At 52.6% G+C, this 27526-nt stretch overlaps 1 protein-coding gene and 1 non-coding gene across 4 annotated transcripts in view; both read left to right on the top strand.

Moving 5' to 3' along the window:
* Positions 1 to 27526, top strand: part of INPP5F (inositol polyphosphate-5-phosphatase F) — a 261116-nt gene that overhangs the window by 102469 nt on the left and 131121 nt on the right. For all 3 annotated transcript variants that reach the window (XM_075348133.1, XM_075348132.1, XM_075348134.1), the window contains one exon: positions 25126 to 25262. In XM_075348133.1, the coding sequence (XP_075204248.1) occupies positions 25126 to 25262 (137 nt within the window). The remainder of the gene's footprint in view (positions 1 to 25125; positions 25263 to 27526) is intronic.
* Positions 11633 to 11735, top strand: LOC142313576 (U6 spliceosomal RNA). The gene has a single exon (XR_012754569.1). It is a non-coding gene; the product is annotated as a U6 spliceosomal RNA (small nuclear RNA).

Here is a 27526-nt window from a genome sequence, read left to right as displayed (position 1 = left end):
GCGGCTGGTTCCAGCGTCTAGTGACATGCCTGCGGCTGGTTCCAGCGTCTAGTGACATGCCTGCGGCTGGTTCCAGCGTCTAGTGACATGCCTGCGGCTGGTTCCAGCGTCTAGTGACATGCCTGCGGCTGGTTCCAGCGTCTAGTGACATGCCTGCGACTGGTGCCAGCGTCTAGTGACATGCCTGCGGCTGGTTCCAGCGTCTAGTGACGTGCCTGCGGCTGGTTCCAGCGTCTAGTGACATGCCTGCGGCTGGTTCAGGCGTCTAGTGACATGCCTGCGGCTGGTTCCAGTGTCTAGTGACGTGCCTGCGGCTGGTTCCAGCGTCTAGTGACGTGCCTGCGGCTGGTGCCAGCGTCTAGTGACATGCCTGCGGCTGGTGCCAGCGTCTAGTGACGTGCCTGCGGCTGGTGCCAGCGTCTAGTGACATGCCTGCGGCTGGTTCCAGCGTCTAGTGACGTGCCTGCGGCTGGTTCCAGCGTCTAGTGACATGCCTGCGGCTGGTTCAGGCGTCTAGTGACATGCCTGCGGCTGGTTCAGGCGTCTAGTGACATGCCTGCGGCTGGTTCCAGCGTCTAGTGACATGACTGCGGCTGGTTCAGGCGTCTAGTGACATGCCTGCGGCTGGTGCCAGCGTCTAGTGACATGCCTGCGGCTGGTTCCAGCGTCTAGTGACATGCCTGCGGCTGGTTCCAGTGTCTAGTGACATGCCTGCGGCTGGTTCCAGCGTCTAGTGACATGCCTGCGGCTGGTTCCAGCGTCTAGTGACATGCCTGCGGCTGGTTCCAGTGTCTAGTGACATGCCTGCGGCTGGTTCCAGCGTCTAGTGACATGCCTGCGGCTGGTTCCAGTGTCTAGTGACATGCCTGCGGCTGGTTCCAGCGTCTAGTGACATGCCTGCGGCTGGTTCCAGTGTCTAGTGACATGCCTGCGACTGGTTCCAGTGTCTAGTGACATGCCTGCGGCTGGTTCCAGCGTCTAGTGACATGCCTGCGGCTGGTTCAGGCGTCTAGTGACATGCCTGCGGCTGGTGCCAGCGTCTAGTGACATGCCTGCGGCTGGTTCCAGCGTCTAGTGACATGCCTGCGGCTGGTGCCAGCGTCTAGTGACATGCCTGCGGCTGGTTCCAGCGTCTAGTGACGTGCCTTCGGCTGGTTCAGGCGTCTAGTGACGTGCCTGCGGCTGGTTCAGGCGTCTAGTGACATGCCTGCGGCTGGTTCAGGCGTCTAGTGACATGCCTGCGGCTGGTACAAGCGTCTAGTGACATGCCTGCGGCTGGTACAAGCGTCTAGTGACGTGCCTGCGGCTGGTTCCAGCGTCTAGTGACGTGCCTGCAGCTGGTTCCAGCGTCTAGTGACATGCCTGCGGCTGGTACAAGCGCCTAGTGACATGCCTGCGGCTGGTGCCAGCGTCTAGTGACATGCCTGCGGCTGGTACAAGCGTCTAGTGACATGCCTGCGGCTGGTTCCAGCGTCTAGTGACATGCCTGCGGCTGGTTCCAGCGTCTAGTGACATGCCTGCGGCTGGTTCAGGCGTCTAGTGACATGCCTGCGGCTGGTTCCAGCGTCTAGTGACATGCCTGCGGCTGGTTCAGGCGTCTAGTGACATGCCTGCGGCTGGTTCAGGCGTCTAGTGACATGCCTGCGGCTGGTACAAGCGTCTAGTGACGTGCCTGCGGCTGGTTCCAGCGTCTAGTGACATGCCTGCGGCTGGTTCAGGCGTCTAGTGACGTGCCTGCGGCTGGTTCCAGCGTCTAGTGACATGCCTGCGACTGGTTCCAGTGTCTAGTGACATGCCTGCGGCTGGTTCCAGCGTCTAGTGACATGCCTGCGGCTGGTGCCAGCGTCTAGTGACATGACTGCGGCTGGTTCCAGCGTCTAGTGACGTGCCTGCGGCTGGTTCCAGCGTCTAGTGACGTGCCTGCGGCTGGTTCCAGCGTCTAGTGACATGCCTGCGGCTGGTTCCAGTGTCTAGTGACATGCCTGCGGCTGGTTCCAGCGTCTAGTGACATGCCTGCGGCTGGTTCCAGCGTCTAGTGACGTGCCTGCGGCTGGTTCCAGCGTCTAGTGACATGCCTGCGGCTGGTTCAGGCGTCTAGTGACGTGCCTGCGGCTGGTTCCAGCGTCTAGTGACATGCCTGCGGCTGGTGCCAGCGTCTAGTGACATGCCTGCGGCTGGTTCCAGCGTCTAGTGACATGCCTGCGGCTGGTGCCAGCGTCTAGTGACATGCCTGCGGCTGGTTCCAGTGTCTAGTGACATGCCTGCGGCTGGTTCCAGCGTCTAGTGACATGCCTGCGGCTGGTTCCAGCGTCTAGTGACATGCCTGCGGCTGGTTCCAGCGTCTAGTGACATGCCTGCGGCCGGTTCAGTGGTCTAGTGACGTGCCTGCGGCTGGTGCCAGCGTCTAGTGACATGCCTGCGGCTGGTTCCAGTGTCTAGTGACATGCCTGCGGCTGGTTCCAGCGTCTAGTGACATGCCTGCGGCTGGTGCCAGCGTCTAGTGACATGCCTGCGGCTGGTGCCAGCGTCTAGTGACGTGCCTGCGGCTGGTTCCAGTGTCTAGTGACATGCCTGCGGCTGGTTCCAGCGTCTAGTGACATGCCTGCGGCTGGTTCCAGTGTCTAGTGACATGCCTGCGGCTGGTGCCAGCGTCTAGTGACATGACTGCGGCTGGTGCCAGCGTCTAGTGACATGCCTGCGGCTGGTGCCAGCGTCTAGTGACATGCCTGCGGCTGGTGCCAGCGTCTAGTGACATGCCTGCGGCTGGTTCCAGCGTCTAGTGACATGCCTGCGGCTGGTGCCAGCGTCTAGTGACATGCCTGCGGCTGGTGCCAGCGTCTAGTGACATGCCTGCGGCTGGTTCCAGCGTCTAGTGACGTGCCTGCGGCTGGTTCAGGCGTCTAGTGACATGCCTGCGGCTGGTTCCAGCGTCTAGTGACGTGCCTGCGGCTGGTTCAGGCGTCTAGTGACGTGCCTGCGGCTGGTACAAGCGTCTAGTGACATGCCTGCGGCTGGTACAAGCGTCTAGTGACATGCCTGCGGCTGGTTCCAGCGTCTAGTGACATGCCTGCGGCTGGTGCCAGCGTCTAGTGACATGCCTGCGGCTGGTACAAGCGTCTAGTGACATGCCTGCGGCTGGTTCAGGCGTCTAGTGACATGCCTGCGGCTGGTACAAGCGTCTAGTGACGTGCCTGCGGCTGGTTCCAGCGTCTAGTGACATGCCTGCGGCTGGTACAAGCGTCTAGTGACATGCCTGCGGCTGGTTCCAGCGTCTAGTGACATGCCTGCGGCTGGTTCCAGCGTCTAGTGACATGCCTGCGGCTGGTTCAGGCGTCTAGTGACGTGCCTGCGGCTGGTGCCAGCGTCTAGTGACGTGCCTGCGGCTGGTTCCAGCGTCTAGTGACGTGCCTGCGGCTGGTTCAGGCGTCTAGTGACATGCCTGCGGCTGGTTCCAGCGTCTAGTGACATGCCTGCGGCTGGTTCCAGCGTCTAGTGACATGCCTGCGGCTGGTGCCAGCGTCTAGTGACATGCCTGCGGCTGGTTCAGGCGTCTAGTGACGTGCCTGCGGCTGGTGCCAGCGTCTAGTGACGTGCCTGCGGCTGGTTCCAGCGTCTAGTGACATGCCTGCGGCTGGTGCCAGCGTCTAGTGACATGCCTGCGGCTGGTTCAGGCGTCTAGTGACATGCCTGCGGCTGGTGCCAGCGTCTAGTGACATGCCTGCGGCTGGTTCCAGCGTCTAGTGACATGCCTGCGGCTGGTTCCAGCGTCTAGTGACATGACTGCGGCTGGTACAAGCGTCTAGTGACATGCCTGCGGCCGGTTCCAGCGTCTAGTGACGTGCCTGCGGCTGGTTCCAGCGTCTAGTGACATGCCTGCGGCTGGTTCCAGCGTCTAGTGACATGACTGCGGCTGGTTCCAGCGTCTAGTGACATGCCTGCGGCTGGTTCCAGCGTCTAGTGACATGCCTGCGGCTGGTACAAGCGTCTAGTGACATGCCTGCGGCTGGTTCCAGTGTCTAGTGACATGCCTGCGGCTGGTTCCAGCGTCTAGTGACATGCCTGCGGCTGGTTCCAGCGTCTAGTGACATGCCTGCGGCTGGTTCCAGTGTCTAGTGACATGCCTGCGGCTGGTGCCAGCGTCTAGTGACATGCCTGCGGCTGGTTCCAGCGTCTAGTGACATGCCTGCGGCTGGTTCCAGTGTCTAGTGACATACCTGCGGCTGGTGCCAGCGTCTAGTGACATGCCTGCGGCTGGTTCCAGCGTCTAGTGACATGCCTGCGGCTGGTGCCAGCGTCTAGTGACATGCCTGCGGCTGGTTCCAGCGTCTAGTGACGTGCCTGCGGCTGGTTCCAGTGTCTAGTGACATGCCTGCGGCTGGTACAAGCGTCTAGTGACATGCCTGCGGCTGGTTCCAGCGTCTAGTGACATGCCTGCGGCTGGTGCCAGCGTCTAGTGACATGCCTGCGGCTGGTTCCAGCGTCTAGTGACATGCCTGCGGCTGGTGCCAGCGTCTAGTGACATGCCTGCGGCTGGTTCCAGCGTCTAGTGACGTGCCTGCGGCTGGTTCCAGTGTCTAGTGACATGCCTGCGGCTGGTACAAGCGTCTAGTGACATGCCTGCGGCTGGTTCCAGCGTCTAGTGACATGCCTGCGGCTGGTGCCAGCGTCTAGTGACATGCCTGCGGCTGGTTCCAGCGTCTAGTGACATGCCTGCGGCTGGTTCCAGCGTCTAGTGACATGCCTGCGGCTGGTTCAGGCGTCTAGTGACGTGCCTGCGGCTGGTGCCAGCGTCTAGTGACGTGCCTGCGGCTGGTGCCAGCGTCTAGTGACGTGCCTGCGGCTGGTTCCAGCGTCTAGTGACATGCCTGCGGCTGGTTCCAGCGTCTAGTGACATGCCTGCGGCTGGTTCCAGCGTCTAGTGACATGCCTGCGGCTGGTTCCAGCGTCTAGTGACATGCCTGCGGCTGGTTCAGGCGTCTAGTGACGTGCCTGCGGCTGGTGCCAGCGTCTAGTGACGTGCCTGCGGCTGGTGCCAGCGTCTAGTGACGTGCCTGCGGCTGGTTCCAGCGTCTAGTGACATGCCTGCGGCTGGTTCCAGCGTCTAGTGACGTGCCTGCGGCTGGTACAAGCGTCTAGTGACATGCCTGCGGCTGGTTCCAGCGTCTAGTGACATGCCTGCGGCTGGTGCCAGCGTCTAGTGACATGCCTGCGGCTGGTACAAGCGTCTAGTGACATGCCTGCGGCTGGTTCCAGCGTCTAGTGACGTGCCTGCGGCTGGTACAAGCGTCTAGTGACATGCCTGCGGCTGGTTCCAGCGTCTAGTGACATGCCTGCGGCTGGTTCCAGCGTCTAGTGACATGCCTGCGGCTGGTTCCAGCGTCTAGTGACATGCCTGCGGCTGGTTCCAGCGTCTAGTGACGTGCCTGCGGCTGGTACAAGCGTCTAGTGACATGCCTGCGGCTGGTGCCAGCGTCTAGTGACATGCCTGCGGCTGGTACAAGCGTCTAGTGACATGCCTGCGGCTGGTACAAGCGTCTAGTGACATGCCTGCGGCTGGTTCCAGCGTCTAGTGACGTGCCTGCGGCTGGTACAAGCGTCTAGTGACATGCCTGCGGCTGGTTCCAGCGTCTAGTGACATGCCTGCGGCTGGTTCCAGCGTCTAGTGACATGCCTGCGGCTGGTGCCAGCGTCTAGTGACATGCCTGCGGCTGGTTCCAGCGTCTAGTGACATGCCTGCGGCTGGTTCCAGCGTCTAGTGACATGCCTGCGGCTGGTTCAGGCGTCTAGTGACGTGCCTGCGGCTGGTGCCAGCGTCTAGTGACGTGCCTGCGGCTGGTGCCAGCGTCTAGTGACGTGCCTGCGGCTGGTTCCAGCGTCTAGTGACATGCCTGCGGCTGGTTCAGGCGTCTAGTGACGTGCCTGCGGCTGGTGCCAGCGTCTAGTGACGTGCCTGCGGCTGGTGCCAGCGTCTAGTGACGTGCCTGCGGCTGGTTCCAGCGTCTAGTGACATGCCTGCGGCTGGTGCCAGCGTCTAGTGACATGCCTGCGGCTGGTTCCAGCGTCTAGTGACATGCCTGCGGCTGGTTCAGGCGTCTAGTGACGTGCCTGCGGCTGGTGCCAGCGTCTAGTGACGTGCCTGCGGCTGGTGCCAGCGTCTAGTGACGTGCCTGCGGCTGGTTCCAGCGTCTAGTGACGTGCCTGCGGCTGGTTCCAGCGTCTAGTGACATGCCTGCGGCTGGTGCCAGCGTCTAGTGACGTGCCTGCGGCTGGTGCCAGCGTCTAGTGACGTGCCTGCGGCTGGTTCCAGCGTCTAGTGACGTGCCTGCGGCTGGTTCCAGCGTCTAGTGACGTGCCTGCGGCTGGTTCCAGCGTCTAGTGACGTGCCTGCGGCTGGTTCCAGCGTCTAGTGACGTGCCTGCGGCTGGTTCCAGCGTCTAGTGACGTGCCTGCGGCTGGTTCAGGCGTCTAGTGACGTGCCTGCGGCTGGTTCAGGCGTCTAGTGACGTGCCTGCGGCTGGTTCCAGCGTCTAGTGACGTGCCTGCGGCTGGTACAAGCATCTAGTGACGTGCCTGCGGCTGGTTCCAGCGTCTAGTGACATGCCTGCGGCTGGTTCAGGCGTCTAGTGACATGCCTGCGGCTGGTTCCAGCGTCTAGTGACATGCCTGCGGCTGGTTCCAGCGTCTAGTGACATGCCTGCGGCTGGTTCCAGTGTCTAGTGACATGCCTGCGGCTGGTTCCAGCGTCTAGTGACATGCCTGCAGCTGGTGCCAGCGTCTAGTGACATGCCTGCGGCTGGTTCCAGCGTCTAGTGACATGCCTGCGGCTGGTTCCAGCGTCTAGTGACATGCCTGCGGCTGGTTCAGGCGTCTAGTGACGTGCCTGCGGCTGGTGCCAGCGTCTAGTGACGTGCCTGCGGCTGGTGCCAGCGTCTAGTGACGTGCCTGCGGCTGGTTCCAGCGTCTAGTGACATGCCTGCGGCTGGTTCCAGCGTCTAGTGACATGCCTGCGGCTGGTTCCAGCGTCTAGTGACATGCCTGCGGCTGGTTCAGGCGTCTAGTGACGTGCCTGCGGCTGGTGCCAGCGTCTAGTGACGTGCCTGCGGCTGGTGCCAGCGTCTAGTGACGTGCCTGCGGCTGGTTCCAGCGTCTAGTGACGTGCCTGCGGCTGGTTCCAGCGTCTAGTGACATGCCTGCGGCTGGTGCCAGCGTCTAGTGACGTGCCTGCGGCTGGTGCCAGCGTCTAGTGACGTGCCTGCGGCTGGTTCCAGCGTCTAGTGACGTGCCTGCGGCTGGTTCCAGCGTCTAGTGACGTGCCTGCGGCTGGTTCCAGCGTCTAGTGACGTGCCTGCGGCTGGTTCCAGCGTCTAGTGACGTGCCTGCGGCTGGTTCCAGCGTCTAGTGACGTGCCTGCGGCTGGTTCAGGCGTCTAGTGACGTGCCTGCGGCTGGTTCAGGCGTCTAGTGACGTGCCTGCGGCTGGTTCCAGCGTCTAGTGACGTGCCTGCGGCTGGTACAAGCATCTAGTGACGTGCCTGCGGCTGGTTCCAGCGTCTAGTGACATGCCTGCGGCTGGTTCAGGCGTCTAGTGACATGCCTGCGGCTGGTTCCAGCGTCTAGTGACATGCCTGCGGCTGGTTCCAGTGTCTAGTGACATGCCTGCGGCTGGTTCAGGCGTCTAGTGACATGCCTGCGGCTGGTTCAGGCGTCTAGTGACATGCCTGCGACTGGTTCAGGCGTCTAGTGACATGCCTGCGACTGGTTCAGGCGTCTAGTGACATGCCTGCGGCTGGTTCAGGCGTCTAGTGACATGCCTGCGGCTGGTTCCAGCGTCTAGTGACATGCCTGCGGCTGGTTCAGGCGTCTAGTGACATGCCTGCGGCTGGTTCAGGCGTCTAGTGACATGCCTGCGACTGGTTCAGGCGTCTAGTGACATGCCTGCGGCTGGTACAAGCGTCTAGTGACGTGCCTGCGGCTGGATCAAGCTTTGGGTGACCAACTGGGGGCAAAGCTGCTATCGAAGTCTCTGCAAGTCATTCATGAAGGTCAATGACACCATAACCTTCTGTGAAGACTCCTACAGTGCTCCACTGTGTCTGCAGAAAGCCGCTCAGTCTCCCGACTGTTACCCTACTGTTTAGGGTCCTCCTGAGATCTAAAGGCCCCGTCACACAGAGATAAATCTTTGGCAGATCTGTGGTTGCAGTGAAATCATGGACATATTGTTCCATTTGTACACAGCCACAAACCTGCCACTGATTGTCCACAATTGCACTGCAACCACAGATCTGCCGCAGATTTATCTGTATGTGACAGGGCCTTTAGGTTGGGCCATTTGTAGGTTTTTGTACTGCTCTGTTAGACACTAGGAAACCTGCTGATCACTAAACCTCCCCCCCACATTATTTCCCTACTATAGCTCCTATACGCTGACTCACTACAGGACGCTATGGCAGATGCAGTGAGGAATTACATCCTGACAACAGTGTCTCCTATGTGATGTATATACTGCACAGTATACAGCAGGGGAGGCCCAATAAGCATGGACCTCCCCAGCCTCAAAATACCTTTTCCCAGCTGTTGATTTATCATGGCTGGGCATCAAAATTGGGGGGACCACATGCCGGTTTTGAAAATTATTTAAATAATTAAAAAAAAATAAAGTTGCATGCAGACCCTCTTATTTTGATACACAGACAAGATAAGTGCAGGGCTGGGGGCTGCAGCCTGTAGCCGTATATCTGCGCTGGGCATCATAATATGGGGGGACCCTACGCCAATATTTATTTATTTTACATCAATAGAGAAGCAGACCGCGCCTCTGATTGAAAGTAGTCAGAAACTGTCACACGGGGTGGGGACATGTCTGACTGCAACTAATCAGAGACGCACTGTCACGTTTCCACCAGAGTCCTCTCTTGTGAGTTCTGCTTCGGTCACCAGGTGCCGCCGTGGACTATGCTGATGACAGGAGAGGAGCCAGTACCAGTTTTGTTTTGTGGTTTGTTTTTTTTCCTACCTCCTGGTTTTGACCCTGCCTGACAACTACTTTTCTCTGGATTGCAGGCTTCCATAGGCAGCGATCTCCTGGACCTTGTTGTAATTCCAGATCCCTATACAGGGGTTAAAGGGTTTCGGGGTTCTCGGGATCCTGCTGAGGGGGCATCTTACCTCTAGTCTGTCCGTGACAGCCATCCTAAGTCTGTGGTCCTGGGCGCTGGACCTGCAGGTGGGCAGTGGAAGCAGTGCATATGCATGAGGTTAATGAGCGGCTCGGGAAGTAGGATGAGTTGACCAGGAAGTGGGGTGAGCGGCCCGGAAGCAGTGTACAGCCGCTTGATAAACGCTGTACGTATAATGCGCCTGCTTTCCCCTTTTTTTCTTTCCCCATTTATTTAATTTATTTTTTTTTTTAATTACCCAAATTGCCGGACCTGGGTCGTTACCTGGAGTTACTCTGGGCCCAGAGTCGGTGATCAGATTCTCTTGAACCCGCACGGATCCGGACTTTTACAGTCAGAATCAGCCGATCACTATTCCCGATCGATGCACGCCTGAATAAGCAACATCATCAGTTCCACCGAATATCACCTAATATCCCCAAAGATCAGCGGCTCCAGCCATGACATTAGAGGGGAGTTCATCATATACGGCCTTGAATGATGCTCTAAATATCCAAATGGCCCTTGGCAGAGGAGAGGTTCCCACCTCTGAACTAGATGGCTAGGGTTAGGTGCTCACATGAGGGATTCTTCCTTTTCTCCATCAGCTGATGGTTTATTGCATTGTATCAGTATAGATAAGTCATTATCCTATACTTCTGGACAGAGATTTTCACAGCTGTGCACTGCCGGTCAGTGTTCGGCGGTGGGAGCCGGTCAGTGTTCGGCGGTGGGAGCCGGTCAGTGTTCGGCGGTGGGAGCCGGTCAGTGTTCGGCGGTGGGAGCCGGTCAGTGTTCGGCGGTGGGAGCCGGTCAGTGTTCGGCGGTGGGAGCCGGTCAGTGTTCGGCGGTGGGAGCCGGGCAGTGTTCGGCGGTGGGAGCCGGGCAGTGTTCGGCGGTGGGAGCCGGGCAGTGTTCGGCGGTGGGAGCCGGGCAGTGTTCGGCGGTGGGAGCCGGGCAGTGTTCGGCGGTGGGAGCCGGGCAGTGTTCGGCGGTGGGAGCCGGGCAGTGTTCGGCGGTGGGAGCCGGGCAGTGTTCGGCGGTGGGAGCCGGGCAGTGTTCGGCGGTGGGAGCCGGGCAGTGTTCGGCGGTGGGAGCCGGGCAGTGTTCGGCGGTGGGAGCCGGGCAGTGTTCGGCGGTGGGAGCCGGGCAGTGTTCGGCGGTGGGAGCCGGGCAGTGTTCGGCGGTGGGAGCCGGGCAGTGTTAGGCGGTGGGAGCCGGGCAGTGTTAGGCGGTGGGAGCCGGGCAGTGTTAGGCGGTGGGAGCCGGGCAGTGTTAGGCGGTGGGAGCCGGGCAGTGTTAGGCGGTGGGAGCCGGGCAGTGTTAGGCGGTGGGAGCCGGGCAGTGTTCGGCGGTGGGAGCCGGGCAGTGTTCGGCGGTGGGAGCCGGGCAGTGTTTGGCGGTGGGAGCCGGGCAGTGTTCGGCGGTGGGAGCCGGACGCGGGTTACTGGCTGATAAGTGTTACTGATCTCTTACAGTGTTGAGACTGTCGGTGGATTGCTGGGATCCACCCTGCGGTAGATTGGGATGGTTTGTGTCTGAGTCCTCACCTCTCAGAACCGAGCCCATCACCATCTATCTCTGCACCCTGACTCATCGCAGCCTCAGACATGTTTCCATAATGTTTATTTACATTGTCCTTCCATTCTTTTTTCCTTTCCCATGACAGCACTGTACATAAGAGACTGTATCCGCCCCCAGGAACAGGAAACCTTTCTGAAATAAAAGGGGCGGCATCTCTCCAAAACCCCAGTGTGGTTTCCTGTTCCTGGAAGAGGATACTGAAGTTTACTTGGGGAAATTTTTCCAGATGATTGGGTCTCTGCGGGCTATGCGGTCTCCAGGATCCAGGTGTCACGGGGCCGCGCTGGTCGCATGTGCGGTCCCCTTCCTCCATGCCCAGCATCGCACGAATCGGGGGTTCCCTGACTCGCCTTCAGTATCAGTGTCTTCCGTTTGGCATCTCGGTAGCCCCGAAGGTGTTCACCTAAATTGTGTCAGACATGGCATCTTATATAGAAAAAAACAACTGTCCTAATAGTAGTCCCTTTCCTGGATGACCTTCTGCTAGTGGGAAATCAAAGGAGGATTGTTCAGGAGCTGTCAGCCAAGTCACATCAGTCCTCTCAGGGTTGGGACAGTTGGTGAACGTGAGACAGTCAATGAAAGACCCCGTCTAAAATCAGGGTTTCAGTACAAATTCAGAACAATCTGGATTCAGTACAGTTTCCTTCCACCAGGAAAAATGTCCAAATAAGACAAAGTCTTATCAGCTCAGACGAAGCCAAGTATTTTCTCTAAGGGGAGCAGTATCCGGTTCCCTGATGTCTACGATCCCTGCGGTATAGTGGGTTTTGAGATCACTGGAGTGGAGTTCCCTGAAGCACAGTAGAGCCGGTGGTTATCGCTACAGACGCCGAACCAGTGGCGTGGGGAGCCCACCTAAGGGACCTTCAAGGGGAATGGAATCGAGCCTTGCTTCTGCAGCACATATACGAACATTGGAATGATACAGAGAAGATTAGCATGGCCCCTGTGCAATGATGACACACACATTCGTGAGGCATTGAAAGATCTACCAGCCGTGACAGAGGCATTACAGATACTAGTAGAGCAGATCACCAAGGAAAACATGGTAATCCTCTCAGACAACAGTACGGTAGTGACCTACCTAAATAACCAGGGCACCAGGTCAAACTCTCTGATAGAAAAAAATTCTTATAGCGGGAATGAGGTTGCGGTCACTCACGGCTCATTACCGGTAAGGCTCAGCAAACATCATAGCCGACTACCTCAGTTGCCATACTCCAACAAACTGGGTGGATTTTACACCAGGACGTGTTCAAACAGATCTGTTCAGGTTGAGGGGAACCAGAAAAGGATTTATTTGCAAATCAGGAAAATCTGCACTTAGACGATTCCCTAGATCGCAGGGACCACCATAGGGAATGGACGCACTTCTACAAAGATGGGACTTCACACTAGCATACGTGTTATCAGCTTTCCCACTAATCCGGCTATTTCTGGAGGAAGTCGGGACGGAGCAGGCCAGAGTCATCATGGTAGCCCCTTCTGGCCACAGAGACAATGTTCATGTAGCTGATAATTTGGTCTATATCAGTCCCATGGATTCTACCAGGCAAACCTGATCTATTTTCTTGGGGGCCAGTTCTTCATTCTCAAGTACAGGGGTTACACTGGACAGCCTGGAACTTGAGAGGAACCTTCTAACGGCAAGGGGTTTTTCTCCAAACTTAAATTCCACCCTCCTTTGTTATAGGAAGGAAGGTACTTCCACCAAGTGTGCAGCAGTATGGGGAAAATGCCTGGAGTTCTCGGGGCGACGGCTATCAGAACATCAGCATGTTCCGATTCCACGAGTGGTGCAGTTTCTGCAGAAGGATCTGAAAGGGGCCTCTCTACTAGTACATCGAGAGCGCAGGTAGCAGCCCTGGGCACACTCTTTGATAGACAAATGGCGGACCATCCTTGGGTATGTAAGTTCAATGGGCCCCATTTACTTCTAGAACACTAGCAAGGCCTGGGATAGCCCCCGGGGGCCTTAACTTTGTATTAACGCCCTTACTAACCATTCCTTTAACCATCTCCTAGGTCTCTACTAAGCCTCTCAGCCTGAAGCTGGCACTATTCGTAGCATTAACATCATCCAGACGCATTGTGAGGTTTGAGCCATTTCCATTAACCCTCCCTTCACTACAATTCAGGATGTTGGAATAATATTTAAGCCGGACCTGGCTTTTCTTCCCGAGGTCAACTCAAAATTCCATAGGGGCCCGGAAATTATTACCCTCCTTCTGTGGAAATCCCAAGTCACAAGGGGAGCAGGTTTCATTCCCTGATGTCACGTGTAGTCAAGATAGAGATGGGTTATATGCCGCTCGATCACCAGAAGACAGATATTGATTATTCCATTTTTTATTTATATTAGGGTCAGGTCACCTGTGTGATAAATAAAAAATGGAATAATCAATACCGTGTTTCCCCGAAAGTAAGACAGTGTCTTACTTTCTTTTTACCCCCAAAAGTGCCACTATGTCTTACTTTCGGGGTATGTCTTATATTGGAAAAAATCCCACAGCAATCGCAGCAAGTCTCCATGCAATGTACCGTATGGGGACTTGCCGCGATTGCGCCTTAAGGAAACTTAACCACCAGCGGCTGCACATGAGGGCACTGAGGCTGTGTGATTTTGTATGTTGTCCATGGTCCTGATGGACCACGGACAACATTACTGCAACATTTCAACATTTCTCGGTAGCCGAGCGCTCAGCTGAGCGCCCGACCGCCGGCATGTGTCAGCTCTCAGCTGAGCACTAAGCCGCCGGCATGTCAGGGCGTTCAGCTGAGCGCCAGACCGCCGGCATGTGTCAGCTCTCAGCTGAGCGCTTTGCCGCCGGCATGTCAGGGCGTTCAGCTGAGCGCCAGACCGCCGGCATGTGTCAGCTCTCAGCTGAGCACTAAGCCGCCGGCATGTCAGGGCGTTCAGCTGAGCGCCAGACCGCCGGCATGTGTCAGCTCTCAGCTGAGCGCTTTGCTGCCGGCATGTCAGGGCGTTCAGCTGAGCGCCAGACCGCCGGCATGTGTCAGCTCTCAGCTGAGCGCTCGGCCGCTGTAACTGTACTGTAAAGAGGAAAAAAAATAAATAAATTTTTTACTACGTCTTACTTTCGGGGTACGTCTTACATTAGCCGACCCCCCCCAAAACCCCCACTACGTCTTACTATCGGGGGTGTCTTACTATCGGGGAAACACGGTATCAATATGGGTTATATGATCGCGCGGCATAAAACCCATCTCTCTCAATTACGCGTGGCTTCATCGGGGCTGCTGCTGTCGCCATTTTCTCCATAAGCTACACTAGGAGTTGTCTGTCACAACCCTAGTAGAGTGTAATCTCTGTCACCGACTGTTTTATCTGGTAAGACCCTATTGTGTCTCCCTCCAGTTACTGTATTCCCTGATGATTCCTGACATAACTCGGCCATGGCAAAAATCCTCCGCCATGTTTGTTCTTTGGCGATCCACATAGAGGGAATGCGGCCACCAGATCCACTATTGGTAGGTGGGTAAGGAGGCCATTAGTTGGCACATTAAGGGTCAGGTCAGGCCCCTCCTCAGGTGACTAGGGCCCGTTCTACAGTGTGGACCATAAGTATGGATACACCCTGGTAAAATGGAAGTGGTTGCTGATCTCTTCACAGTTTGTGGCATATTAGTCAACGTGGAGTGTAGAAGGAAATGATCCGGCACAAAATCTCCTTAGGTAAAAACATCCAAAATTTATTGAAACATCATTAAAAAACAGCGTGAAGACCAAGTATCCACTCAGATGGTAGGCATGGGGATCATGATAACTTAACGCGTTTCGGACTGTTATAAAAGCAAAAAAAGTCCTTAATCATAAGTGTCTCATGAACACTGCAGAGCTACTAAAATAGACTGATCTGAAGAGTAAGTAAGAGGGAGGAGTGGAGGTATGCTAATTACATGCAAACATCAGGTGGAGGTCAGGATTGATGGAGTCACCCTTCAATTGGGAATATGTGTTTAATATGTGAGATTAATTGTATATAAAGAAAAACAGAAAGGGGGGGAAAACAGATATGTAAAAATAAAATAAATATGAATATAAATATGAAAATGAAATGAAAATAAATACAAATATAAATATAAAAAGTGGGAATAAAGGTAAAAATAACAACGAAATGGTATCAATTGGTTAGATGGGTTTTGGATAGTGAGATTTATATGTCCAATGTATCAAATCTGTATTAAATCATTCACGTAATCTAATATGAATATATATATAATCAACACCCATACGGGGATCGACACTTGCTTATATTATAGGGGATATATAGATATTCACAGGGTGGTTTTCGATGGGCCCTCCTAATCCTTCCCAAAATATATGGACATGACTGATCTGACCATTTTTCTAGATTATTCCCTGCATTTCTCTAGTTTATACCTGTCATTCACAAGTGCCGAGTATCTGCTCTCAAAATGTACGATCCACATACACAGCATGGTTCAACAACAATCAGATTTCTGTCCGATCTGCTCGTATTATAGGAGATATATATACCCCTACCTCAGTAGCTATCAGAAATCTGTTCAATCTGCTCGTATTATAAGAGATATATAAAGTCCCACTTCAGCAGCTATCCGAAATGAGCCCGATCTGCTTGTATTACAGAGGATGTATATACTCTCATTTCAGCAGATCAGAAATCTGCCCGATCTGCTCGTATTATAGGGGATATATAGATATTTACAGGGTAGTTTTTGATGGGCCCTCCTAATCCTCCCCAATATAAGGATTTGATTAATCTGATTATTTTTCCAGGTTATTCCCTACCCACTTTCCCCCTGTTCCCCCCCCCCCCCATACAGATCGAAGGGAGATTTATGCACACACATATGAATAGTGTCGATCCCCGTATGGGTGTTGATTATATATATATTCATATTAGATTATGTGAATTAGCATACCTCCACTCCTCCCTCTTACTTACTCTTCAGATCAGTCTATTTTAGTAGCTCTGCAGTGTTCATGAGACACTTATGATTAAGGACTTTTTTTGCTTTTATAACAGTCCGAAACGCGTTAAGTTATCATGATCCCCATGCCTACCATCTGAGTGGATACTTGGTCTTCACGCTGTTTTTTAATGATGTTTCAATAAATTTTGGATGTTTTTACCTAAGGAGATTTTGTGCCGGATCATTTCCTTCTACACTCCACGTTGCCTGTTACCGGTTGGGATAAACCGAAGGATCCTAGGCACCCGCAAGGCTGAGCAGTCTGGGCAGCAGGTGAGCTGAAGTTTCCATTCTATTTACCTCTCCATGTGGCATATTAGTACATGAGAGGGGCAGAACATTTGAGGCCGGGTGACGCCCATGGTGGCCATCTGCAAAGCCGCCATTTTGAATTTAACTTTACTTTTTTCAATAGTAATTGGGTCATGTGACAAATCAAACACATATAGAATTGCACAAGAAAAACAATGGTGCACTCATTTTTTAACGTAGCTTTATTCATTATCGAGATATTGACACGTTTGTAACATGAAGCAACGACAGTAACCAGTAAAGGATGAGCTCAAAGTGCTGCCCATTGTGGTTGTCGGCACCATTCTCTTCTCCCACTAGTCCTGACACCCCGACAGCAATACCACAGAAGAAATGTCACCGCAGGCCTCCTGTACCCGCTGTGTCAGGTGCCCCCCGTCCTGGACCCTGGATCTGCGGTATTGCTGTCAGTGTGTCAGGAGTCGGAGAAGACAATGGCGCTGACAACACAATGGGCAGCACATTGAGCTCATCCTTTACTGGTTACTGTCGTTGCTCCATGACAAATGCGTCAATTACTCAATAATCAATAAAGCTGCGTTAGTAATGAGCGCACCATTGTTTTTCTTGTGCAATTCTCTGTCTGATGTCACATGACCCAATAACCATTCAAAAAAGTAAAGTTGAATTCAAAATGGCGGCTTTGCAGATGGCCACCATGGGCGTTACCCGGCCTTAAATATTTAGCCCCTCCCATGTACTAATATGCAACAAACGGTGAAGAGATATCAGCAACCACTTCCATTTTCCCAGGGTGTATCCATACTGGCCCCCTGTACTCGGGCTATATCCAGCGAGTGCCTCGGTAGAGCAGATCTGAGGCTGCAGTAGGGTCTTCACCTTCCACCACTGTTTGGATGTGTTTCTGTTGGTTCTGTCCCTTCGGAGAAAGGTGCTCTCTGCGGTGGTCCCACCCTAAATTTCTTCTATTTTATTCTCTCATGTACGGTGCTGTCATGGGAAAGTGTCTGGTCTCACAGTATGTAGATTGTGTACAGCACGATGGGGTTTTCCCCTGTTTGGTGATGGATATGTCTATTCATAAGGCGGGTACCTCTAATGTTCTATAACACACTAGGGTTTGGGAGCGTTGTCGCCTCTTTTATTTCAGAAAGGCGGATTCACTCTCTCATGTACGGTGCTGTCATGGCTCTGGAAAATCCAGTTACCGGTAAGTAATTATCGTCTTTTCCTGCCATCTCCCATGGGTGTCTGTTCCTCCAGGGTGGATGAAGTTATGGAGCAAAGATGGCGGCATCAAACCCTCGCCCTCCATGACAGCAGTGATGTCTGCGGAGAATGACTTGTGCGTCCTGCTCGGCTTCTGCGCCCGTCTCTGGTCACCGGATACAGATAACATGACCTCGGTGTTCAGACCCGTCATTATGATTTCCTCCAGAAGACAATAAGCCTTGTCCTGCTGAGCGGACGCTATTACTAGGGAATTGCAGAGATGCAACATTTGGGGGTTTGAAAATTGTCTCAAATCCAATGATTGATTCCTGTTTTCTTATGCCCTGATTTTAAAAAACTTTTTTATTTCTAATCATCGCTTGTGGATTTTGCAGAAAACATGCATGACATTACGTACAAGCCATATCAAGAAGAAAATTCTTAATTGTTGCCAAATATGTGCACAGTGTTATATATAAAAATGTATTGAACATTCATTCTGTATCTTTATTGGAATGAATTCTTGCTCCTTTTCCTCTTCTAGAAGGCTGCGGATCTTCTCGTGGTATTGCCCCCCCCCATCTTCACCTTCCATCTACCTTGGTATCATCCCTCATCTTCCATCTGCCTTGGTATCGTCATCCATCATCTTCACCTTCCATCTACCTTGGTATCGTCATCCATCATCTTCACCTTCCATCTGCCTTGGTATCGTCCTCCATCATCTTCACCTTCCATCTGCCTTGGTATCGTCCTCCATCATCTTCACCTTCCATCCAACTTGGTATCGTCATCCATCATCTTCACCTTCCATCTACCTTGGTATCGTCCCTCATCATCTTCACCTTCCATCTACCTTGGTATCGTGATCCATCAGCTTCACCTTCCATCTACCTTGGTATCGTCCCCCATCATCTTCACCTTCCATCTACCTTGGTATCGTCATCCATCATCTTCACCTTCCATCTACCTTGGTATCGTCCCCCATCATCTTCACCTTCCATCTACCTTGGTATCGTCATCCATCATCTTCACCTTCCATCTACCTTGGTATCATCCCTCATCTTCATCTTCCATCTGCCTTGGTATCGTCATCCATCATCTTCACCTTCCATCTACCTTGGTATCGTCCTCCATCATCTTCACCTTCCATCTACCTTGGTATCGTCATCCATCATCTTCACCTTCCATCTGCCTTGGTATCGTCATCCATCATCTTCACCTTCCATCTACCTTGGTATCGTCATCCATCATCTTCACCTTCCATCTACCTTGGTATCGTCCCACATCTTCACCTTCCATCTACCTTGGTATCGTCATCCATCATCTTCACCCTCCATCTACCTTGGTATCGTCCCACATCTTCACCTTCCATCTACCTTGGTATTGTCCTCCATCTTCACTTTCCATCTACCTCAGTATCGTCCTCCATCATCTTCACTTTCAATCTACCTCAGTATCATCCCTCATCATCTTCACCTTCCATCTACCTTGGTATTATCATCCATCATCTTCACCTTCCATCTACCTTGGTATCGTGCCCCATCATCTTCACCTTCCATCTACCTTGGTATTGTTCTCCATCATCTTCACCTTCCATCTACCTTGGTATCGTGCCCCATCATCTTCATCCTCCATCTACCTTGGTATCGTCCCTCATCATCTTCACCTTCCATCTACCTCAGTATCGTCCCTCATCATCTTCACCTTCCATCTACCTTGGTATCGTCCTCCATCATCTTCACCTTCCATCTACCTTGGTATCGTGCCCCATCATCTTCACCTTCCTTCTCCCTTGGTATTGTCCTCATCATCTTCACCTTCCATCTACCTTGGTATTGTCCTCCATCATCTTCACCTTCCATCTACCTTGGTATTGTCCCCCCACCTTCACCTTCCATCTCCCTTGGTATCGTCAACCATCATCTTCACCTTCCATCTACCTTGGTATCGTCCTCCATCATCTTCACCTTCCATCTTCCTTGGTATCGTCATCCATCATCTTCACCTTCCATCTACCTTGGTTTCGCCCTCATCATCTTCACCTTCCATCTCCCTTGGTATCGTCATCCATCATCTTCACCTTCCATCTACCTTGGTATCGTCCCCCATCATCTTCACCTTCCATCTACCATGGTATCATCCTCCATCATCTTCATCTTCCATCTACCTTGGTATCTTCCCCCATCATCTTCACCTTCCATCTACCTTGGTATCGTCCCCCCATCTTCACCTTCCATCTACCTTGGTATCGTCCCCCATCATCTTCACTTTCCATCTACCTTGGTATCATCCCCCATCATCTTCACCTTCCATCTACCTTAGTATCGTCATCCATCATCTTCACCTTCCATCTACCTTGGTATCGTCCCTCGTCTTCACCTTCCATCTCCCTTGGTATCGTCCCCCATCATCTTCACTTTCCATCTACCTTGGTATCGTTTCCCATCATCATCACCTCCTAGCTACCTTGGTATCATCCCCCATCATCTTCACCTTCCATTTACCTTGGTATCGTCCCCCATCATCATCACCTCCTAGCTACCTTGGTATCATCCCCCATCATCTTCACCTTCCATTTACCTTGGTATCGTCCCCCATCATCTTCACCTTCCATCTGCCTTGGTATTTTCCCCCATCATCTTCACCTTCCATCTACCTTGGTATCGTCATCCATCATCTTCACCTTCCATCTACCTTGGTATCGTCCCCATCATCTTCACCTTCCATCTACCTTGGTATCGTCCCTCGTCTTCACCTTCCATCTCCCTTGGTATCGTCCCCCATCATCTTCACTTTCCATCTACCTTGGTATCGTTTCCCATCATCATCACCTCCTAGCTACCTTTGTATCGTCCCCCATCATCTTCACCTTCCATCTACCTTGGTATCGTTTCCCATCATCATCACCTCCTAGCTACCTCGGTATCGTCCCCCATCATCTTCACCTTCCATCTACCTTGGTATCGTTTCCCATCATCATCACCTCCTAGCTACCTTGGTATCGTCCCCCATCATCTTCAAATTGTAATCCAAATGGAAAGTTAGGCTGCGCTCACATCAGCTGTATTTTGCCGCAAAACCGGATCCGTCATAAATGCGTTTCAGTTCAATTAATTTACAATGGCATTGCGGCAAGATGTGGTGACATGTGGTTGTGTATGCCGCATTTCACCGTATCTTGTCGCAATTCCATTGTAAATTAATGGAACTGAAACACATTTATGACGGCTCCGGTTTGGCGGCAAAATACCGCTGATGTAAGTGCAGCCTTAGTTGAAAAGGTGAAATATCCGGCACTGTGGCCTGGGACACGTGTAGGGAGGGTGCTACACAGGAGAGCTCCTGCCTGGATCCTGCAAATATCCCGATTCCTAGCTCCACTCACGAGTGAACCGACCCTGGTGGGCTGCAATACTGCCTGGGAGAGCCTTGGAGCCCCAACACTGCCATGACCCGAGCTAAGAAGGGTGAAAAAGACTCGATGGAACACGTCTGTACAGAATCCAAGATGGCGCTGGCGCCTGGAGCTCCGGCCCGCAGCAGAGCTGCAGAAGTAGTGAGCAGGCTGTAGCGCTTTGCTAGGGGGCCCCCTGGAGCAGATCCTACCTCCTGAGGTGCATCTGATGACAGAGCTGTCCATAGTGAGGAGCAGGAGGCTGATCTGGAAGTCGAGGAGGCTGTGAGTTGTCTGCCAGGCCAGCAACTGCAGACAACGAGGCCCATGGAGGAGAGTGAGGGGGAGACATGGAGGAGCCAGGTCCTGTCCTCCCTGAACCCACGCTGGGAGATGTCCTGGCAGCAGGCAACATGTGTCACAACAAGCTGACAACCCTGAGCACACAGATGGGGACTGTCACTTCAGATGTGGCTTGTATTATACGTGAACTGCAGGGGGTGACAGCCAGAGTGGGGGACCTGGAGGTCCGCATGAGCACAGCAGAGGACAAACTGCCATCAATGACACCGGAGCTGGGGAAAGCCACACAGAATGTCACAGCATTGCTGAATAAAGTGGATGATTCAGAAACCACTCCCATAGAAGTAATCTGCGATTTGGTGGGGTACCAAAGAGGATGGAGGATGGCTAACAGACACCATAGGCAAGGAAGCGCGGTCCCCGTTCTTCATTATTGAGAGGGCACACATGGTGCCTGCTCGTCCTCCACCACCTAACCCTAACCCTCCACCACCAGGAGCACCTCCACGACCTATCCTCCTTAAACTCCTACACTTTACAGATAGAGATATCATCCTGCGCAGATCCAGGGACATCAAGGACCTTGTAATCAGTGAGGGTATGATCTCAATATACCGATCTCTATGGAAGAGCAGTGCAGAAGGGCACAATTCACAGGCTATGATGAACCCCGCCAAATTGCATGTTGCTGTGAATGGAGAGGCTCCCTTTTCTGATACGTGGGGGCTGCACTATCCTGGCTGGATGTCAATGAGAGCTCTCTGGAGGATGAATACTTGAATGGCCCTCTCTCTCCACCAGATGTCGCTCTTGTCATGGACACTATGCTGGTACAAGTATAAGGCTCTGTGCGCACTGGGAAATGGAATTTTCTTGAGAAAATTCCGCATCCTCTCAAAGATTACCGCACCCGCGGTAAAAAACCGCGGGAAACCGCACCCGAAAACCGCATGCGGTTTGCCGCGGCTTTACCGCGGTATTGTTCGCGGTATTGCCGCGGTTTTGCCGCGTGCGGGTTGGGATGTGCTTTATTGCATTCAATGCAATAAAGCACATTGAAGAAAAAAAAAAAAAAAAATACATTTAATTCTGATAGTAGATAGACAGAAGAATAGATAGAGGGATAGATAGATAGACAGATAGATAGAGGGATAGATAGAGGACAGATCGCTGCATTTCCCACGGTCGGCAGTGAGTTCACATTACCGGCCGTGGGAAATGACCGGTAATTACCTCTGCTGTCTGCTGCATTCAGCCTGTGTCTGTGACAGTCGCGGCTGGATGGAAGCAGCGCAGGACGCAGGAGCCGGAGCTGTGTGGATTACGCCGGAGCTTTGTTTGGGGGGGTTAATAAAATGGTGAACGAGGCTTGTTTGTTTTATTTAAAATAAAGGATTTTTCTGTGTGTTTTTTTCACTTTACTTACGGGTTGATCATGTCAGCTGTCACATAGACGCTGACATGATCAAGCCTGGAGTTAATGGCGGTGATCCCCCACCATCATTAACCCCTTGTATTACCTTGTCACCACTGCTACACGGTGGCAAGAAGAGCCGAGGACACTCCCGGTGCTGCCGCATAATGCATGCGACAGTCCCGGGGCAGCTGCGGCTGATATTCTCGGCTGCGGGAGGTGGGAGTGAGGCGGGGGACATTAACCCTGCCCCTCTCCCTCCCCAGCCTGAGAATACCGGGCCGCCGCTGTGTGCTTACCTCGGCTGGACGGTAAATATGCAGCGGAGCCCACGTTCTTTGTTTTCTATATTTCCGTTTTCTTTCTATGTGTGTTCTATGTGTCTGTGTCTATGTGTTCTATGTCTGTGATGTGTGTGTGTCTGTGATCTGTGTGTGTTTACTCTCTGCACGGCTTCCTCTTCCTGTAATGACATCACTTCCCTGCAAAACCGCAAGCAAGTGATGTACATTACCGGAGGTAAACCGCAAAATACCGCAGGGAATAACGCAGGAAAACGCAGTGAACCGCACAGAATTTGCTGCCTGCGTTATTCCCTGCGGGATTTCATGATTAACATTGAGTCAATGGAGTGAAATCCCGCAGCGATGTGCGGAAAAGAAGTGACATGCACTTGTTTTTGCTGCGGGAATCCCGCAGCAACACATGCAGCTGTCAAATTCCGCCCAGTGCGCACAGGATTTTTTTTCTCCATAGGATTTGCTGGTGATTCACTGCAGAGATGTTATGAACATTTTCTGCAGCGAAACATGCAGCAAATCCGCGGCAAAATCCGCGAAAAATCCGGTAAGTGCGCACATAGCCTTATGCTCCATTCAGGATCGGGGGAGGGGGGGAGGATGATGGTTCCCGGTCAACACTCTGCAGAGAGCCTGCCCTGCCTGCATGGGTTTTGGGCTGGTGTTTAGCCCTGATTCTCTCTATTTGGGGGGACGGAGTGCTGTGTGGTACTTTTTTATTTTTTTTTATTTTTTTAACTTCGTTTTATTAACAATTAAATTTAAATTTTATTAACATTTATTATCCATACTTCTTATCATTTGCATATATATCTCATTTTATATTGAGCATAAGAACAGCTCTATCAGCATGACCATATTTTGAAAACAAGATAGAAAGAGGAATAGAAAAAGGAAGAAAGAAAGAACAACAACAGAAACATTGCATTATTATACCTCAATATACCATTGGACAGTGTTTCATATCCAAACATCTAACGGGAACCACCATTATCCACATAATCTCCCTCAAACCTCCACAAGTGTGTCTGGAGAAGAATTCCACAAACCCCAGACTCGAGAACATAGTTTTGGAAAGATATTCTTGAAGGTCAACTATTTTGGATCGAGTGATAAGTCCTATCCCAGCTGTCCCATTCATACAGAAAGCATGGGTACTTTGTGTGTCCTCCTTGCTGCCCGAAGAGCGAACTTTCAGATCAACACACATTGACCATCCTTGATCCTTATAGTTAAGTTAAATCATAGAGTGGTAGAGTTGGAAGGGACCTCAAGTGCCATCAGGTCCACCACCTGCGATAGCATGTTTTCCTCAATCATCCCAGCTATGTGTTTTATCCAGCTTCTTCTTGAAGTTTTCCTTTGATGGAGAGCTCACTGCCTCCCGTGGCTGCCTGTTCCACTCTCTGACTTCCCTCACCAACTCCCGTGGTCACCTGTTCCACTTTGACTGCTCTCACTGTCATAACGTTTTTCCTAATTTTTAATCTGAATCGCCTTTTTAGTTTCATCCCGTTGCTTCTTGTACTTCCTTGTGCTAATGAGAATAGGAGGGTTCCCTCTGCACTGTGATTACCTTTCAGATATTTGTAGACCGCTATTAAGTCTCCTCTAAGTCTGTAATGCTTACCAGTTGGCTGCTCCTGACGTAATTAGTGTGTATGCCTGAAAGAATAACATCAGACATACACACAGTCGGATGTGAAGCTTTCCTTAATCAGTTTGGCCCAGAGATTTATTCCAGCAGAAACAGACTTCTATAAACTAGGGGAAGGGGCATACAGTGCTAGTACTAGGGGAAGGGTTCTACAGTGGGCCTGCTTGGATGTGTCCATTGGTTAGTGGTTGGTCAATGGGCTGAACTGTGGGCCAGTCAGTGGGTTGGTCCATGAGGTCATCAGTGGGGTTAGTCCATGAGGTCATCAGTGGGGTTGGTCCTTTTCCTTATATGGTGATCTTCTTACATCTGGCATTCCTTGCATACCAGGGCAGGGTGTAAAGTACAGGAAATGGCAGCCATCTTTGATCTGTGTCACGTGTATGTATCTGAAAACTGGCTTATGTATAGAGAATAGATTTCATTTCACACTTCCCACAGTCCCCTATGTCTAGAGGTTAAGTATTTCATCCAATGGCCCTTCTCAACACTACCATCTTGGTGGCTCTTCTCTGGACTTGCTCCAATATATCGATGTCTTTCTTGAATTGGGGCGCCCAGAACTGTACCCAGTATTCCAGGTGGGTCTGACCAGGGTAGAGGATAGGGGAATAAGTGCCTCTCTTCATCTAGATTCAATGCTTGTCTTGATACATCCCAGAATTTTGTTGACCTTTTTAGCAGCACCACCGCACTATTGAGAAGATTGGGGGATGGCGGCTTGCAGATGATCCATTGAGGCATGAGCCGTTCAGGTGGTGATGGCTCATTTATTACCCCGACATCCAGATCTTCAGTCTTTTGTAAACGTTTCCTCCACTTACAGATCACACTACTTTCCTACAGATCTCCCCTGGTGGCTTCTACTCATTCGTCAAAAATCCTTGATTGGTGTCCTCCCTGAAGGCCATGAAATCTACAAGATCACAAAGATTGCTGTCATCCCACTGTCTACAGCAGAACCTCAGGACCTTGAGCTGGAGGTAGGTGGGATTTTGTAATTACAAGTACAGCGCTGTGGGGTTATGACTGACCTCTCCTGCCATCCTGCCATATGTGCTGACTCTTTCCTGCCCCTCTATACTGTATATGTGTCCAGCCTCCTCTCTCCCTCTATACTGTATATGTGCCGGCCTCCTCTCTCCCTCTATACTGTATATGTGCCGGCCTCCTCTCTCCCTCTATACTGTATATGTGCCGGCCTCCTCTCTCCCTCTATACTGTGTATGTGTCCAGCCTCCTCTCTCCCTCTATACTGTGTATGTGCCCGGCCTCCTCTCTCCCTCTGTATAGTATATGTGCCCGGCCTCCTCTCTCCCTCTATACTGTATATGTGCCGGCCTCCTCTCTCCCTCTATACTGTATATGTGCCGGCCTCCTCTCTCCCTCTATACTGTATATGTGCCGGCCTCCTCTCTCCCTCTATACTGTGTATGTGTCCAGCCTCCTCTCTCCCTCTGTATTGTATATGTGCTGGCCTCCTCTCTCCCTCTATACTGTATATGTGCCGGCCTCCTCTCTCCCTCTATACTGTATATGTGCCGGCCTCCTCTCTCCCTCTATACTGTGTATGTGCCCGGCCTTCTCTCTCCCTCTATACTGTGTATGTGCCCGGCCTCCTCTCTCCCTCTATACTGTATATGTGCCTGGCCTCCTCTCTCCCTCTGTATTGTATATGTGCTGGCCTCCTCTCTCCCTCTATACTGTATATGTGCCGGCCTCCTCTCTCCCTCTGTACTGTGTATGTGCCCGGCCTCCTCTCTCCCTCTATACTGTATATGTGCCTGGCCTCCTCTCTCCCTCTATACTGTGTATGTGCCTGGCCTCCTCTCTCCCTCTGTATTGTATATGTGCTGGCCTCCTCTCTCCCTCTATACTGTGTATGTGCCCGGCCTCCTCTCTCCCTCTATACTGTATATGTGCCCGGCCTCCTCTCTCCCTCTATACTGTGTATGTGCCCGGCCTCCTCTCTCCCTCTATACTGTATATGTGCCGGCCTCCTCTCTCCCTCTATACTGTGTATGTGCCTGGCCTCCTCTCTCCCTCTGTATTGTATATGTGCTGGCCTCCTCTCTCCCTCTATACTGTGTATGTGCCCGGCCTCCTCTCTCCCTCTATACTGTATATGTGCTGGCCTCCTCTCTCCCTCTATACTGTGTATGTGCCCTGTCTCCTCTCTCCCTCTGTATTGTATATGTGCCCTGCCTCCTCTCTCCCTCTACACTGTGTATGTGCCTGGCCTCCTCTCTCCCTCTATACTGTGTATGTGCCCTGTCTCCTCTCTCCCTCTGTATTGTATATGTGCTGGCCTCCTCTCTCCCTCTATACTGTGTATGTGCCTGGCCTCCTCTCTCCCTCTGTATTGTATATGTGCTGGCCTCCTCTCTCCCTCTATACTGTGTATGTGCCCGGCCTCCTCTCTCCCTCTATACTGTGTATGTGCCCGGCCTCCTCTCTCCCTCTATACTGTGTATGTGCCTGGCCTCCTCTCTCCCTCTGTATTGTATATGTGCTGGCCTCCTCTCTCCCTCTATACTGTGTATGTGCCCGGCCTCCTCTCTCCCTCTATACTGTATATGTGCCCGGCCTCCTCTCTCCCTCTATACTGTGTATGTGCCCGGCCTCCTCTCTCCCTCTATACTGTATATGTGCCCGGCCTCCTCTCTCCCTCTATACTGTGTATGTGCCCGGCCTCCTCTCTCCTTCTATACTGTGTATGTGCCTGGCCTCCTCTCTCCCTCTGTATTGTATATGTGCTGGCCTCCTCTCTCCCTCTATACTGTGTATGTGCCCGGCCTCCTCTCTCCCTCTATACTGTGTATGTGCCCGGCCTCCTCTCTCCCTCTATACTGTGTATGTGCCCGGCCTCCTCTCTCCCTCTATACTGTGTATGTGCCCGGCCTCCTCTCTCCCTCTATACTGTGTATGTGCCTGGCCTCCTCTCTCCCTCTGTATTGTATATGTGCTGGCCTCCTCTCTCCCTCTATACTGTGTATGTGCCCGGCCTCCTCTCTCCTTCTATACTGTGTATGTGCCCGGCCTCCTCTCTCCCTCTATACTGTGTATGTGCCCGGCCTCCTCTCTCCCTCTATACTGTATATGTGCTGGCCTCCTCTCTCCCTCTATACTGTGTATGTGCCCGGCCTCCTCTCTCCCTCTATACTGTGTATGTGCCCGGCCTCCTCTCTCCCTCTATACTGTATATGTGCCCGGCCTCCTCTCTCCCTCTATACTGTGTATGTGCCCG

Source organism: Anomaloglossus baeobatrachus, chromosome 5 (assembly GCF_048569485.1).
Source record: "Anomaloglossus baeobatrachus isolate aAnoBae1 chromosome 5, aAnoBae1.hap1, whole genome shotgun sequence".
Classification (NCBI taxonomy): Eukaryota; Metazoa; Chordata; class Amphibia; order Anura; family Aromobatidae; genus Anomaloglossus; species Anomaloglossus baeobatrachus.
The sequence above is the reverse complement of the archived record's forward strand: the minus strand, read 5'-3'. Positions and strand labels throughout refer to the sequence as shown.